General features: G+C 39.9%; 1 protein-coding gene across 14 annotated transcripts in view; it reads right to left on the bottom strand.

The window, feature by feature from the left end:
• Positions 1 to 14,447, bottom strand: part of NIPAL2 (NIPA like domain containing 2) — a 67,519-nt gene that overhangs the window by 18,614 nt on the left and 34,458 nt on the right. For 11 of the 14 annotated variants that reach the window (XM_057497867.1, XM_036875799.2, XM_036875844.2 and 8 more), the window contains one exon: positions 9,434 to 9,555. The exons of the other annotated variants lie outside the window; for them this stretch is intronic. In XM_057497867.1, the coding sequence (XP_057353850.1) occupies positions 9,434 to 9,555 (122 nt within the window). The remainder of the gene's footprint in view (positions 1 to 9,433; positions 9,556 to 14,447) is intronic. 14 annotated transcript variants of the gene reach the window in all.

Raw genomic sequence — 14,447 nt, 5'->3', positions numbered from 1 at the left:
TCTGCTTCTGCTCATTTAATTTTTTTGTCTGGGGGAGAGAAAATGAGCACCAGGCAGGTTATTTTGTGGCAGGTTCTATGTTCACAAAAGAGGTTTCAATCTGAATAGTCTGTTGGAAAATCTGGGTGGGCACAACGGTCACAGTCAAGTCTGCCAAAGAACATGAAGTAATTGAGGCTTAAGGCCGTATTTCCTCATGTGGGCTCTGCAGACCGTGTTAATAAGCGTTACTCAACAAGAGGTCCCTCGAGAAGAGGGCCCCATGGGCAGTAAGCCTGGGGCATGCAGGATTAACAAAATTAAGGCTGCCTCTTTCCTAAAGGGCTTCTAGCTTTGAACATGCTAGCAGAGATGATGAATTACTCAGAGGGGGCCATGTTATGCAGCATCTCTCCAGGCTAGTTGGACTTGGTGAAAATGCACTCATTTTTTGCCTTTTGGCAAGTACCAGGTGGGACTATCCAGCTGTAAATACAGACTTGGAAAGGCTGTTTTAGTGGGTAAGCAAAGGACACTTCATTCTTCACTAGCTGGCCGACACCAGGCTTCTCAAATCCTCATCCAGCCAAAGAATACCAGCTCAGAGGATAGGCTCTTGGCCCTGTTTCTGAGGCTTCCACTTCATGTAAGCTTAAAGGTAGAATGGACATCCACCTGGTACAGGTACACGCATGACACAGTCTGTAATAAAATTTTACAATCCCCTTTTGAGAAATGTAAAACATTGAGTTAAAATATTTTTATTCATTTCATTAATTATTTGATCTTTCCTGAAAGGTAATTCTGAGCTGCATTTATCCCTGGTATAATACAAAAAGAGTTAGGTGAATGATACTTCAAAGAATAATCTTAATTAGTGAAATAATGATCATCGTAGTTATGGTTTGTAGAAAAAGTACAGAATCTGCCACATCCAAGAATTGAATATTACTTAGATGTTTAACACATTTAAACTAAACTTCAGCTCAAGATGTTAGTATATAATTGATAACTTCTAGAGTCTTTAGAGACACAACATATAACGGATTAAATTCCAAACTAAAATAATATGGATCTATTCCCCTTTGAGTCTACTGCCAGTAGTGTTATTCAAATGTGACTTTATTAAAGGTTTATCTTATGTTTTAAATACCTCGAATTATTTATAGTTTCTAGTGACATTTACTTTTAAATATATTTTCATTATTTTACAGGAATATGAGTTTCTCCCAGAACTATAAAATTCCTGCTCCAGGAATTCTTCTTTATACCCTGAATGTCTTATAGGTTGAATGAATTCATGAATAAATGAATGAATGAATTTAAGAGTTGAATTGGAAAAATGCAAAATGCAAAGAATGTCAGTTATTTTTTTGTGGAAATACAGGTTTTAATAAAAAGAAGTTTGGCCTTTAAAAATGTTTTCTCTGGTGTTAAAACAGTGTAAGATACATCATCATCAAGCAATGCTGTTAACTCCATGAAAAAAGCCTCAGTGCATCTTTAACCCAGAAAGGTTCCAACTCAGACTATTTATTTTTTGGTCACAGACTCTGTGACCCTTCTCTTACTGGATGAAGAATTTGTTCTGCCTGTAGCCAAAGAATAATAACGTGGTGGTAAGACTTCAAGTGTAGACTTCCACAAAATACTCAACAAGCCCTTTCAGTGCTTAGACTCGATTGGTGGAAGCTGCGGCAAGCAAAGGACTGGGCTGGGTGGACAAGTAGGAAAATGCAACAGGGCAGTGGGGAGACATGAAGTGTGGCCAACTTGAGGAAGGCTAATCTGAGTCGGAAGGCCCAGTCCTAAAGGGTGACGGAGGGCAGGGGCAAGGGGAGCCTCTAAACAGACAGGGGGGAAGATACTGAGTTCAGTTTTTGAAATATTACATTTGAGGAATGTATGGGACACCCAGGCAGGGGTGAGTAATAAGTAGACAGATGAGAACATAGATCTGTAGCTCACAAGAGGCATGGGAAGCAGATGTAGGCCTGGATTTGGAATTCTTTCTAAAGGATGATGGTGTGGGTGGGCAATGAGATCACCCGAGAAGCCCTGGAAGCGTGTGCAGCATGGATAGATCAGGGTGGCTGGCAGAGAGGAGGAGGTGCCCTCTGAGAGCCTGGGGTGCACTAATCAGAGACAAAGAGGGGAAAAGGAAAACAAACTGGGAAAGCCAGGGAAGTGGGAGGTTCCAGAAGAAGATGGGCCTGGAGTAAATGTTACACATAAAAAACATAAGCACAAGGAGGCTCAAGATGGCAGTGTGAGTAGGGCGGCGGAAATCTCCTCCCAAAACCATATATATTTTTGAAAATACAACAAATAGAACTATGCCTAACAGAGAGGGCAGAAGATACAGTACTACAGCCAGGCTACATCTACATCTGCAAGAACTCAGCATCTCACGAAAAGGGTAAGATACAAAGCCACGACCCGGTGGGACCCAAGCACTTGCCCCACCCCAGCTCACTGGAAAGAGGAAAAGAATCAGAGTTGGGGGGGAGTAGAAGCACATGACTGATAAATAACCAGCCCTAGTAATCTGCACTAGGGGCACAGACACACATTGCATGGTGTACTGGATATTAGAGAAAAGGAAAAGTAAAATCCTAGACGGAGACTGCGAGAGGGTCCCCACAGCCAGCTACTCTGGGACAAAAGAAAAGCAGATGCTTTTTGAAAGTCTTAAAGGGACAGGGGCTTCACAGCTGGATGGAAACGTCTCGGCACACTCAGCCCAGCAGGCTGGGATTCCTAAGGACGTTCAGGTCCCCTAATCCCCTGGGTGGCAAATGCAGCTTTGAAGCCCCTCCAGGTGATAAGGAGCCTGCCATTCGTTCCCCCCCACCGGCCGGCACTGCCCTGCCACAGCAGTGGAGCAGTGGAGAGTGGCCCCACCCACAGCAACCACCCAGAGTCTCCCCCCAGCATGCAGCTACCCAGGGCAGACCCAGAGGCTGGTGCCAGCATGCAGCTGCCCAGCACAGACAGAGGAAGCCAGGGCAAGGCATGATGGGGCGCCATTCTCACAGGAGAACACACCCGGCATGCCTGCCACTCCCTGCAGGGCTCTGGGCTACCATGAGGGCTGGCCCACCCACAGCAGCTCAGGGGATTAACCTGGAGGCTGCTCCCGGCGTGTGGGTAACCGACACAGGCAGCGGAGAAGGGCAAGGCAACCAGCAAGCAGGAAGGGACTTTGTTCTCCCAGTTGACACATGCACCACCTGCCTACAACCACCCCTATCACCACAAAAAGGCAGAAGAATCTGGTCCAGTCAAGAATCACTCAGAAAACCCCAGAGAAAGGGCCTGGGGAGATAGATATAACCAATCTTCCTGAAAAAGACTTCGAAATAAAGATCATAACCATGCTGATGGACCTGTAGAGAAATATGCAAGAGCTAAAGGGATGAACTCAGGAGGGAGATTACAGAAATGAAACAATCTCTGGAAGGACTTAAGAGCAGACTGGATGAGGTGCAAGAGACTGTTAATGGAATAGAAATCAGAGAACAGGAATGCAGAGAAGCTGATGCACAGAGAGATAAAAGGATCTCCAGGAATGAAAGAATATTAAGAGAAGTGTGTGACCATCCAAATGGAACAATATATGCATTATAGGGGTACCAGAGGAAAAAGAAAGAGAAAAAGGGTTAGAAAGTGTCTTTGAAGAAATAATTGCTAAAAACTTCCCCAACTGGGGGAGGTAGTAGTCTCTCAGACCATGGAAGCCCATAGATCTCCCAACACAAGGAACCCAAGGAGGACAATATCAAGACATATAATAATTAAAATGGCAAAGATCAAAGACAGGGACAGAGTATTAAAGGCAGCCAGAAAGAGAAAAAAGATCACCTACAAACAAAAACTCATCAGGCCATCATCAAACTTCTCAACAGAAACCTTACAGGCCGGAAGAGAATGGCATGATATATTTAATGCAATGAAACAGAAGGACCTTGAACCAAGAATACTATATCCAGCACGATTATCATTTAAATATGAAGGAGGGACTAAATAATTCCCAGAGAAGCAAAAGTTGAGGGAATTTGCCTCCCACAAACCACCTCTACAGGATATTTTAAAGGGAATGCTCTAGATGGAAGCACTCCTAAGGTTAAATGTCACCAGAGAAAATAAAATCACACCAAAGAAAGCAGAACAACCAAATACTAACTAAAGGCCAAAACCAAAATCAACTACTCACAAAAGCAGTCAAATGAAACACAAAAGAGTATAGAATAAAACACCTAACATATAAAGAATGGCAGAGGTAGAATAAGAAGGGAGATAAATAAAGAATCACCACATTGTGTTTATAATAGGTTTATAATAGCTTAATAAGAGAGTTAAGTTAGACGGATAGATAGTCAAGAAGCTCCCTTGAACCTTTGGTGACTAAGAATTCAAAGCCTACAATGACAATAAGTACATATCTTTTGATAATCACCCTAAATGTAAATGGACTGAATGCACCAATCAAAAGACATAGAGTAATAGAATGGATAAAAGACAAGACCCATATATAGGCTGCCTACAAGAGACTCACTTCAAATCCAAAGACATACAGAGACTAAAAGTGAAGGGATGGAAAAAGATATTTCATGCAAACAATAGGGAGAAAAAAGCAGGTGTTGCAGTACCTATATAAGAAAAAATAGACTTCAAAACAAAGAAAGTAACAAGAGATAAAGAAGGACATTACATAATGATAAAGGGGTCAGTCCAACAAGAGGATATAATCATTATAAACATATATGCACCTAATACAGGATCATTGACATATGTGAAACAAATACTAATAGAGATTTAAAGGAGGAAATAGAATGCAATGCATTTGTTCTAGGAGACTTCAACACACCACTCACTCCAAAGGACAGATCCACCGGACATAAAATAAGTAAGGACACAGAGGCACTGAACAACACACTGGAACAGATGGACCTAACAGACATCTACAGAACTCTAAACCCGAAATCAGCAGGATACACATTCTTCACAAGTGCACATGGAACATTTTCCAGAATAGACTACATACCAGGCCACAAAAAGAGCCTCAGTAAATTAAAAAACATTGAAATTCTACCAACCAACTTCTCAGACCACAAAGGTATAAAACTAGAAATTAATTGTACAAAGAAAGCAAAAAGGCTCACAAACACATGGAGGCTTAACAACATGCTCCTAAATAATCAATGGATCAATGACCAAATTAAAACAGAGATCGAGCAATATATGGAGACAAATGATAACAACAGCACAAAGCCGCAACTTCTGTGGGATGCAGCGAAGGCAGTTCTAAGAGGAAAGTATATAGCATAAAAAAAGAAAAACCCAGGCATATTTAAAGAAGGAAGAACAATCCCAAATGAATAGTCTAAAGTCACACTTATTGAAACTGGAAAAAGAAGAACAAAAGAGGCCCAAGGTCAGCAGAAGGAGGGACATAATAAAGATCAGAGAAGAAATAAATAAAATTGAGAAGAATAAAACAATAGAGAAAATCAATGAAACTGAGAGCTGGTTCTTTGAGAAACTAAACAAAATAGTTAAGCCCCTAGCCAGACTTACCAAGAGAAAAAGAGAATCTACACACATCAACAGAATCAGAAATGAGAAAGGAAAAATCATGACAGACAGCACAGAAATACAAAGAATTACTAGAGAATACTATGAAAATCTGTATGCTAACAAGCTGTAAAACCTATAAGAAATGGACAACTTGCTAGAAAAATACAACCTTCCAAGACTGACCAAGGAAGAAACAGAAAATCTAAACAGACCAATTACCAGCAACAAAATTGAATCGGTAATCAAAAAACTACCCAAGAAAAAAAACCCCAGCCATATGGATTCACCACTGAATTTTATCAGACATATAGAGGACACAATACCCATTCTCCTTAAAGTTTTCCAAAAGATAGAAGAGGAAGGAATACTTCCAAACTCATTCTATGAAGCCCACATCACCCTAATACAAAACCAGGCAAAGACCCCACCAAAAAAGAAAATTGCAGCTAATACCCCTGATTAACATAGATGCAAAAATACTCAACAAAATATTAGCAAATCAAATTCAAAAATCACCATGATCAAGTGGGATTCATCTTAGGGATGCAAGGATGGTACAACATTCGAAAATCCATCAACATCATCCACCACATCAACAAAAAGAAGGACAAAAGTCACATGATCATCTCCATAGATGCTGAAAAGGCATTTGACAAAATTCAACATCCATTCATGATAAAAACTCTCAACAAAATGGGTATAGAGGGCAAGTACCTCAACATAATAAAGGCCATATATGACAAACCCACAGCCAACATCATACCTAACAGCGAGAAGCTGAAAGCTTTTCCTCTAAGATGGGGAACAAGACAGGGATGCGCACTCTCTCCACTGTTATTCAACATAGTACTGGAGGTCCTAGCCACGACAATCAGACAAAACAAAGAAATACAAGGCATCCAGATTGGTAAAGAAGAAATCAAACTGTCACTATTTGCAGATGACATGATATTGTACATAAAAAACCCTAAAGACTCCACTCCAAAATTACTAGAACTAATATCTGAATTCAGCAAAGTTGCAGGATACAAAATTAATACACAGAAATCTGTTGCTTTCCTATACACTAACGATGAACTAGCAGAAAGAGAAATCAGGAAAGCAATTCTATTCATGATTGCATCAAAAAGAATAAAATACCTAGGAATAAACCTAACCAAGGAAGTGAAAGACCTATAACCTGAAAACTACAAGACACGCTTAAGAGAAATTAAAGAGGACAGGAACAAATGGAAACTCATCCCATGTTCTTGGCTAGGCAGAATTAATTTTGTCAAAATGGCCATCTTGCCTAAAGCAATATACAGATTCAATGCTATCCCTATCAAAATACCAACAGCATTCTTCAATGAAGTGGAACAAATAGTTCAAAAATTCATATGAAACCACAAAAGACCCCGAATAGCCAAAGCAATCCTGAGAAGGAAGAATAAAGCAGGGGGGATCTTGCTTCCCAACTTCAAGCTCTACTACAAAGCCACAGTAATCAAGACAATTTGTTAGTGGCACAAGAACAGAGCGACAGACCAGTGGAACAGAATAGAGACTCCAGATATTAACCCAAACATATATGGTCAATTAATATACATTAAAGGAGCCATGGACATACAATGGGGAAATGACAGCCTCTTCAACAGCTGGTGTTGGCAAAACTGGACAGCTACATGTAAGAGAATGAAACTGGATCACTGTCTAATAACATACACAAAAATAAATTCAAAATGGATCAAAGACCTGAATGGAAGTCATGAAAACAGAAAACTCATAGAAAAAAACATAGGCAAAAATCTCTTGGACATAAACATGAGCGACTTCTTCATGAACATATCTCCCCAGGCAAGGGAAACAAAAGCCAAAATGAACAAGTGGGACATATCAAGCTGAAAAGCTTCTATACAGCAGCAAAGGACACCATCAGTAGAACAAAAAAGGCATCCTACAGTATGGGAGAATATATTCATAAATGACAGATCTGATAAAGGGTTGACATCCAAAATATATAAAGAGCTCACGCACCTCAACAAACAAAAAGCAGATAATCCAATTCAAAAATGGGCACAGGATCTGAACAGACACTTCTTCAAAGAAGAAATTTAGATGGCCAACAGACACATAAAAAGATAGTCCACATCGCTAATCATCATAGAAATGCAAATTAAAACCACAATGAGATATCACCTCACACCAGTAAGGATGGCCACCATCCAAAAGACAAACAACAACAAATGTTGGCGAGGTTGTGGAGAAAGGGGAACCCTTCTACACTGCTGCTGGGAATGTAAATTAGTTCAACCATTGTGGAAGGCAGTATGGAAGTGCCTCAAAAAACTCAATATAGAAATACCATTTGACCCAGGAATTCCACTCCTAGAAATTTACCCTAAGAATGCAGCAGCCCAGTTTGAAAAAGACAGATGCACCCCTATGTTTATTGCAGCACTATTTACAATAGTCAAGAAATGGAAGCAACCTAAGTGTACAACGGTAGATGAATGGATAAAGATGTGGTACATATACACAATGGAATATTATTCAGCCATAAGAAGAAAACAAATCCTTCAATTTGCAACAATATGGATGGAGCTAGAGGGTATTATGCTCAGTGAAATAAGCCAGGTGGAGAAAGACAAGTATCAAATGATTTCACTCATCTGTGGAGTATAAGAACAAAAAAAAAACTGAAGGAACAAAACAGCAGCAGACTCACAGAACCCAAGAACAGACTAACAGTTACCAAAGGGAAAGGGACTGGACAGGATGAGTGGAAAGGGAGGGATAAGGGGAAAAAAAGGGGTATTACTATTAGTAGACATAATGTAGAGAGGGACACGGGGAGGGCTGTGCAATACAGAGAAGACAAGTAGTGATTCTACAGCATCTTACTACGCTGACAGTGACTGTAATGGGGTATGTGTGGGGGGGACTTGATGATGGGGGAGTCTAGTAAACATAATGTTCCTCATGTAATTGTAGATTAATGATACCAAAATATTAATAAATAAATAAATAAATCGCCAGAATGTTAAAAAAAAAATACATAAGCACAAAGTTCAAGCAGCAGTAGGAACCAAAAATGTAATTCCATTTGGCAGTTCATGGAGAGGGAGTTACCCAAGTATAATGAATGATAGGTGTAATAGGAGCTGAGAAATTGGAATGGAATAACTTTTTGGTGGTGCGTAAAAAAGAAATAAGGATAGTTTATTAAAGGGTGTGTAATATATAAAATACTGTTTTTCTAACAGAGAATCCAAAGTTTCTTTGTTGAGTAAGAGAAAGGAAGAGAGTGGAAGACTATAGAGAAAACTGCAAACATTTGTGTTACTGTGGCCAGAGTTTAAATGTCACATAGTCTAGGGACTGCCAGACAATAATGTAATACTGTGAAGTTCCTGCTCTAATATCCTGAGTTACACTTAGAGCACAGTTCACCAATAAACATGTCCCTGCACATGCCAATGTCACACTTTTAAATGACAGTTGTATAAAGTAGGATCACACTAACTTACCTGTTTTAATAGCAGGTATTTCCGTTTGACCTGGGAAGAGAGGGGCTTTGGGGGACTTACTTGTTTTTTGTTTTGTTTATTTTTACTTTGAGTTGTCCATAAAACATGTTTTGGAATTTGCCAGATTAAATGTGTGGAAATTGTTCCAGTGACAGGTCACCACCAAAGACGGGATACCTGGGAAATGGGAGAGCTTCTTTTGCTGATTTAGTGTTTCAAATACTTTGGTATTAGTTAAATATACTTATATTTTAGTGAGATATTAATGCTGAGAGGAAGAGATTATATTAGTTCGCTAACATCTACATGTGCCAGTCATATAGAAAATATACTTCTTGAAATAGTGAAATTTTTAGAATTCTTACCACATAGATGAGGAACTGCCAGCCAACAAAGTAATACTGTACTGTTCTTGCAGAGACAGACTGAGTTATATTTGGAGCAAAGTTCACCAATAAATATGTTCCTGCAAATGCCAATGTCATGCCTTTAAATAAAATTGGAAAGACAAGCCAAGTTGAAAACGGACATTTAAGTCTTTTTTGTTGATGCAAACATTACCTACAGATTGAACATTACTTGTAAAAGTGCCAAGAGTCCCCTCCCTATTAAAATACAATTCATCAAACCATCCCTAGATAGCATCATGCATTCCCCTGGTAGCACTGCCTTTAAAGGGGGATATGGGCTACAGAATGGATGGGGAGGACGTAACTTCTAATTTTTGTCAGCTATTCCAGATGAATTCCAAACCCTTAGGAGAAGCTCTCTCCAAAGATGGGAAAGATCAGAATAAATGCATAAGGAGACGTGAAAACACATCCAAGCTAGCTGTTTGTTTCCACGTGGACCAGTAAGTGCAAGATGGATCTAGATCCATCAGAGTGGGGAGGTCCGTCGCCTGATGATCTCTTCTGCACTTACTCATCTTTGGAGCCTTTACACACACACCTGGGTGATTTTACACTTTGAACCCTGGTAAAGGAGAATCTTAATTATTACGATTTAATGGAGTCCCTTTAGCAGAAATAATGAAAGTGAACACTGACTTTGCTGTAAGATTTATTTAATCCAATTTAGAATCTTGAATTTCAGGGGTAGTTTAGTAAAATACCACATAATAAACCTATGTAGGGAACATGTGACTGCCATCACCTTAACATCACTTAAAATAATGAAGGAAAGCAATATGTATGGGAGGAGTAGCCACAGAAGGAGGGGAGAAGGGAGGCCTTGCCCTTCCAAATAACACTGAAAACTGCTTATTTACTAATAATTAGCAGCCTGAGAAAAACTGATACATGTAGCATTTTCCAGATAGCATACTTGAAAACATAATTCAACTGAGGTCAGCATTGCTGTGATATAACTTACAGTGAGCACTGACTCCAACCTGAGCCAATTTGCTCTGTCTATAAAATATCACAGTCTGCAGACACCAATTTCCTGTTCCTCTTAACCAAATGATTAAGAGTTTTAAACTCTAGTTTCTGAGAACAAACAGCATTTGGTTTTTCACATGCTAGACAATAGCTGAGTACTCAAGGTATTGTAAAAGCTATAACATGAGCTTTCTCTAATGCACCAATTTATTCTTTATTACCTTATGAAGGCAGAAATTACATATACAATTTTAAAAGCTATTTCTAATGAGAATTTTTAAAATGAAAAACACTATACTAAGCATTGTAATACAAGGAAAATAATGAAAACCATATATAACAACTTGGGGAAAATTATCAGTCAGCCTTGTCCTTCCTTAGCAAAAAAAAAAAAATGTTTTAATTGTTCAATATTAGATTCCAAGGAGGAAGGGGTTTAAAAATAAAAGTTTTCTAAACTTGGTAAAGTAGATAAATGCCTTGAATTCAACTTAAAAGTCTCAGACAGTTCAAACTTTCTTTTGTGAAATCCAAATTACTTTTTATATTGAGTACCTCTGCCAGTAATTTATCTCATCTAGCTGTATCTAGTGTCAATTAAATTTCTTTTTTTAAGTTTAGTATTGAATGTGTAACACAGGTAAATGGTAAAAAATTCAAAAGATGCACAAGGGTAATCAGGGAAAAGTTAAATCTCTCTCACACCATTATGGCCCACTAGTCCCCCTCCTCAAAGCAAACCACTGCTGTTAGTTCTTGTGTTTCTCAGAGATGTTTCACGTATGTGTGTGTGTGTGTGAGAGTATATGAGTTTTGGTTTTACATAAATGATAGCATATTATACACACTTCTGTACTGTGTTTTTCCTACTTAGCAGAACATCTTGAAGAACACTTCACGCCAGTACAGAAGTGCGGCATCATTCTTTTTAAGTCTGCCTTGATTTCCATTATATGGAGGTGGTGTTATTTAACTGAACTTTCCATTATAGTCCCTGTTCCCTATCTGCTAACACATTTGCATACTGTGCCCATTTCTACCAATGGATATCTTCACTGCATTTCAAAACTCCTCAAAAATGAATAAAACGACTGATATTTTTGCAATTATACTTCCCAAGTAGTTTTTCACATGTGTCATTTCATCCGAGCCTTACATCACTATGAGTTAATAGGTAGCCCCACAGCAGCTCAGTGGGTCACACATTATTTCTTCTTAGTAATCTTAATTTCAGCTACCTCCAACCATCACCAAGGCAGCTCTAGATGGCTGCTACCTGAGATATGCTTGCTTATTGGTGTCCTTTATATTTCTCTATGATTTACTCTCTCTTTTATGAAGTGTGCACCTTTTTCATAAGTGTTTAAGAGTGCTGAAGATAGTCACTAGCAGTTCCTTAAATAAGTTTCCTTAAAATTTATTTATATCCCACCTTTTTCTAAAAGTGGCATGAGACGTCACTTCTGGCTGTTATAGTTCAGTTAAACCACAAATACTCCTTTGGAAAGACAGAGTTTCTCATTAGAAACCTTGCTGGTTTACCTTCTGTGGGCCCATTTGCCCCAAAGGAGGAATCTGGAAGTGTAAGGCAGTAGAGGAGGGGAAGCGGCACCTGAGTTGCTCTCTGCCCATGGAAATGACTGAATTTCAGATCAAGACTTGGATCCTGGAAGTCTAATCCAAGCTGCAGCAGCCCCCATGGAACTCAGACGTCACTGCTACTTGCCAGCTGGAAGAGCTCAGGCAAGTAACTTATCCCTCTGTGACTTAGTCTTCATCTCTGGTTATAAGTTATCTTACCTACCTGTTAGACTGCAGGAGCTGCGCTCTGTGGGAGGCCAGTCTGGTGAGCTGTGTATGTTGAAAAGCCCACCTGAGGCCTGATGTGACAGAGGACCCACCTCAGGTGCTGACTGCTGAGAGTCAGCGGCCGTCTGAGGCAAGCTTAAGAACGAATCCAAAATTGTATCTTTACTATTATAGCCCAGGGATGATCAGGAACTGTCACTGGGACTGTCCCTAAGGGAATAATAATCCAATTTGAGCATGGAGAGGCTGGTCAGGAAGGAATTGGCTGGCATCTTCTGATTAAGACCAATGAAAACTTTTCTCCACTGGTCTTAAAAGAAGGCAGGAGAAAGGAAATGACTAACAGAAAACAGAGAAGAAAACACAAGCAGGATCATGTTGCTTTCACGTTGCTTCCTACCACTAATCTCAGGCACTTGGGGCAAAAGCACCAAGACTGGTTATTAGAAGAGACCAGTGGCGGAGCAGTCAGGCAGCTGTGGGCAAGTTGCAGGTGGGGGGCAGTGACTGGCTGCGGGACACCACCCGCGACTCAGGGAGGTGGTTCCCTTCACCACCCTCACACCCAGACTTGCAGCAAAGACACTTCTCATCAAATACAAGTCAAGTCACTTAGAAATCCACAATGCTCGGGTGGGAGCTGGAGATTTAGCTTCATACAATACATAAATAGCAATAAAATCCTTTCCTATACACTTGTCCTGTGTGCAAAACAGGTAAACAAGCTCATCCCTGCTCTTTATAGTTGGCAGACAAGGGATACTATGAGGGCATAAGCCAAGGGAGAGTAAGCATTTCTTTTAGTTATGTTCTTAAAACTATTGATTTCATAGACAAGTATGGATTACATGAGTTACACTATGATCACCATCATATTCCAATGTGATAACTGTTAAGAGTCATAGCTAATCCTTATAAGCACAATTCTAAATATTTTATATATAACTTAATCCTTACAACAAACCTGTGAAAAATAACTATACTATTATAGTATATTATAGTAGTATATAATATGCATGACATATAATATTGTATACTATTAAACTACTACTGTCCACATTTGGCATGTGAGGAAATTGAGTCACAGAGGGAAAAACTATCTGTCTGGGATTTTCCAGCTAGGTGGGGAGCTTAGATTGGAACCTAGGTAGTCTATTTTCTTAATCATTACACTCTCCCACCTCTTGAATGCATAAAGGACCAGGACTGATAAATGGACAACTCAGGGCTGTCATTCACAGTGTAGTCTTAGCGAGTGGCACCCCAGGAGCTGTAGAGAACACAACATGAGGCTGGGTGCAGCCTCCCTACTGGAATAGAAGGAACTGAATCTTTTTGGCAGTGGTCTCTGGGGTTCCCAACTGGCCCTGAGGTTCCTTTAGAAGAATGTCTCCAAACTGGTGTTCTCTGGAACCAGTTTCGTAAGACAGCTGCCATCAAAAATGGCTTTGTCAAATCTATTTGGGAAGAGGTGAGTTAAACAAATTTTAAAGGCCTTTTACTGGAAGACCCCTCAGATCCTCATTGTGTTAGTGCCCACTGTGAATCTCCTAGAGGAGGATCTGGTTGCAATATTTTCTGAATATATTTGACCATTTATATCATCCCAAAGAAGTGTTTTGAGGAATATTTTATACTTTAGGAAATGCCTGACACTTAACTGGATCCATCTGTGAGACTGCAGCCTGTCAGGAGGCTACAGGTGTTCTGTTGCAAAAGTCTATTGATCTTGTGGACTGACAGTGAAGTATACAAGTGGCCAAAGGGAGAGAATCAGACTCTTGATGCTTCTGTTCACTGCCATCTCTAACCTGCTGGGCTCCCTTCCTATGTAAGCCTTGGATTCTAACATCTGCCTGTATAATTTTTCCTCAAATGACATCCTGTGTCCCAGCCCACCCTTCCCCTTAAGTAAAGCATGAAATCTCCTTTAACTTTGTCCCCACTGTCCAGACGGATGCTGGCTAGTGTCAACTGCCTGTTGTCTAACTTCTAGAATCTGGCTTGACCTGACTTCTGGTGGCCTTCAGAGTTTTTAATATTCAGTTAACCTGACTCCAACCAAGATTGCTGTCTGATTCTCTTGGTCCCTGTAGTATGTCTCCTGATCAGTGGGGGTCCAGCTATTGCTTTTGTGGGATATCAGGAGTCACAGAATTAACTGGACTTCTTAACACTAAACCATTTG

The sequence above is a fragment of the Manis pentadactyla genome, chromosome 3 (genome assembly GCF_030020395.1).
Source record: "Manis pentadactyla isolate mManPen7 chromosome 3, mManPen7.hap1, whole genome shotgun sequence".
Taxonomy (NCBI): domain Eukaryota; kingdom Metazoa; phylum Chordata; class Mammalia; order Pholidota; family Manidae; genus Manis; species Manis pentadactyla.
The sequence above is the reverse complement of the archived record's forward strand: the minus strand, read 5'-3'. Positions and strand labels throughout refer to the sequence as shown.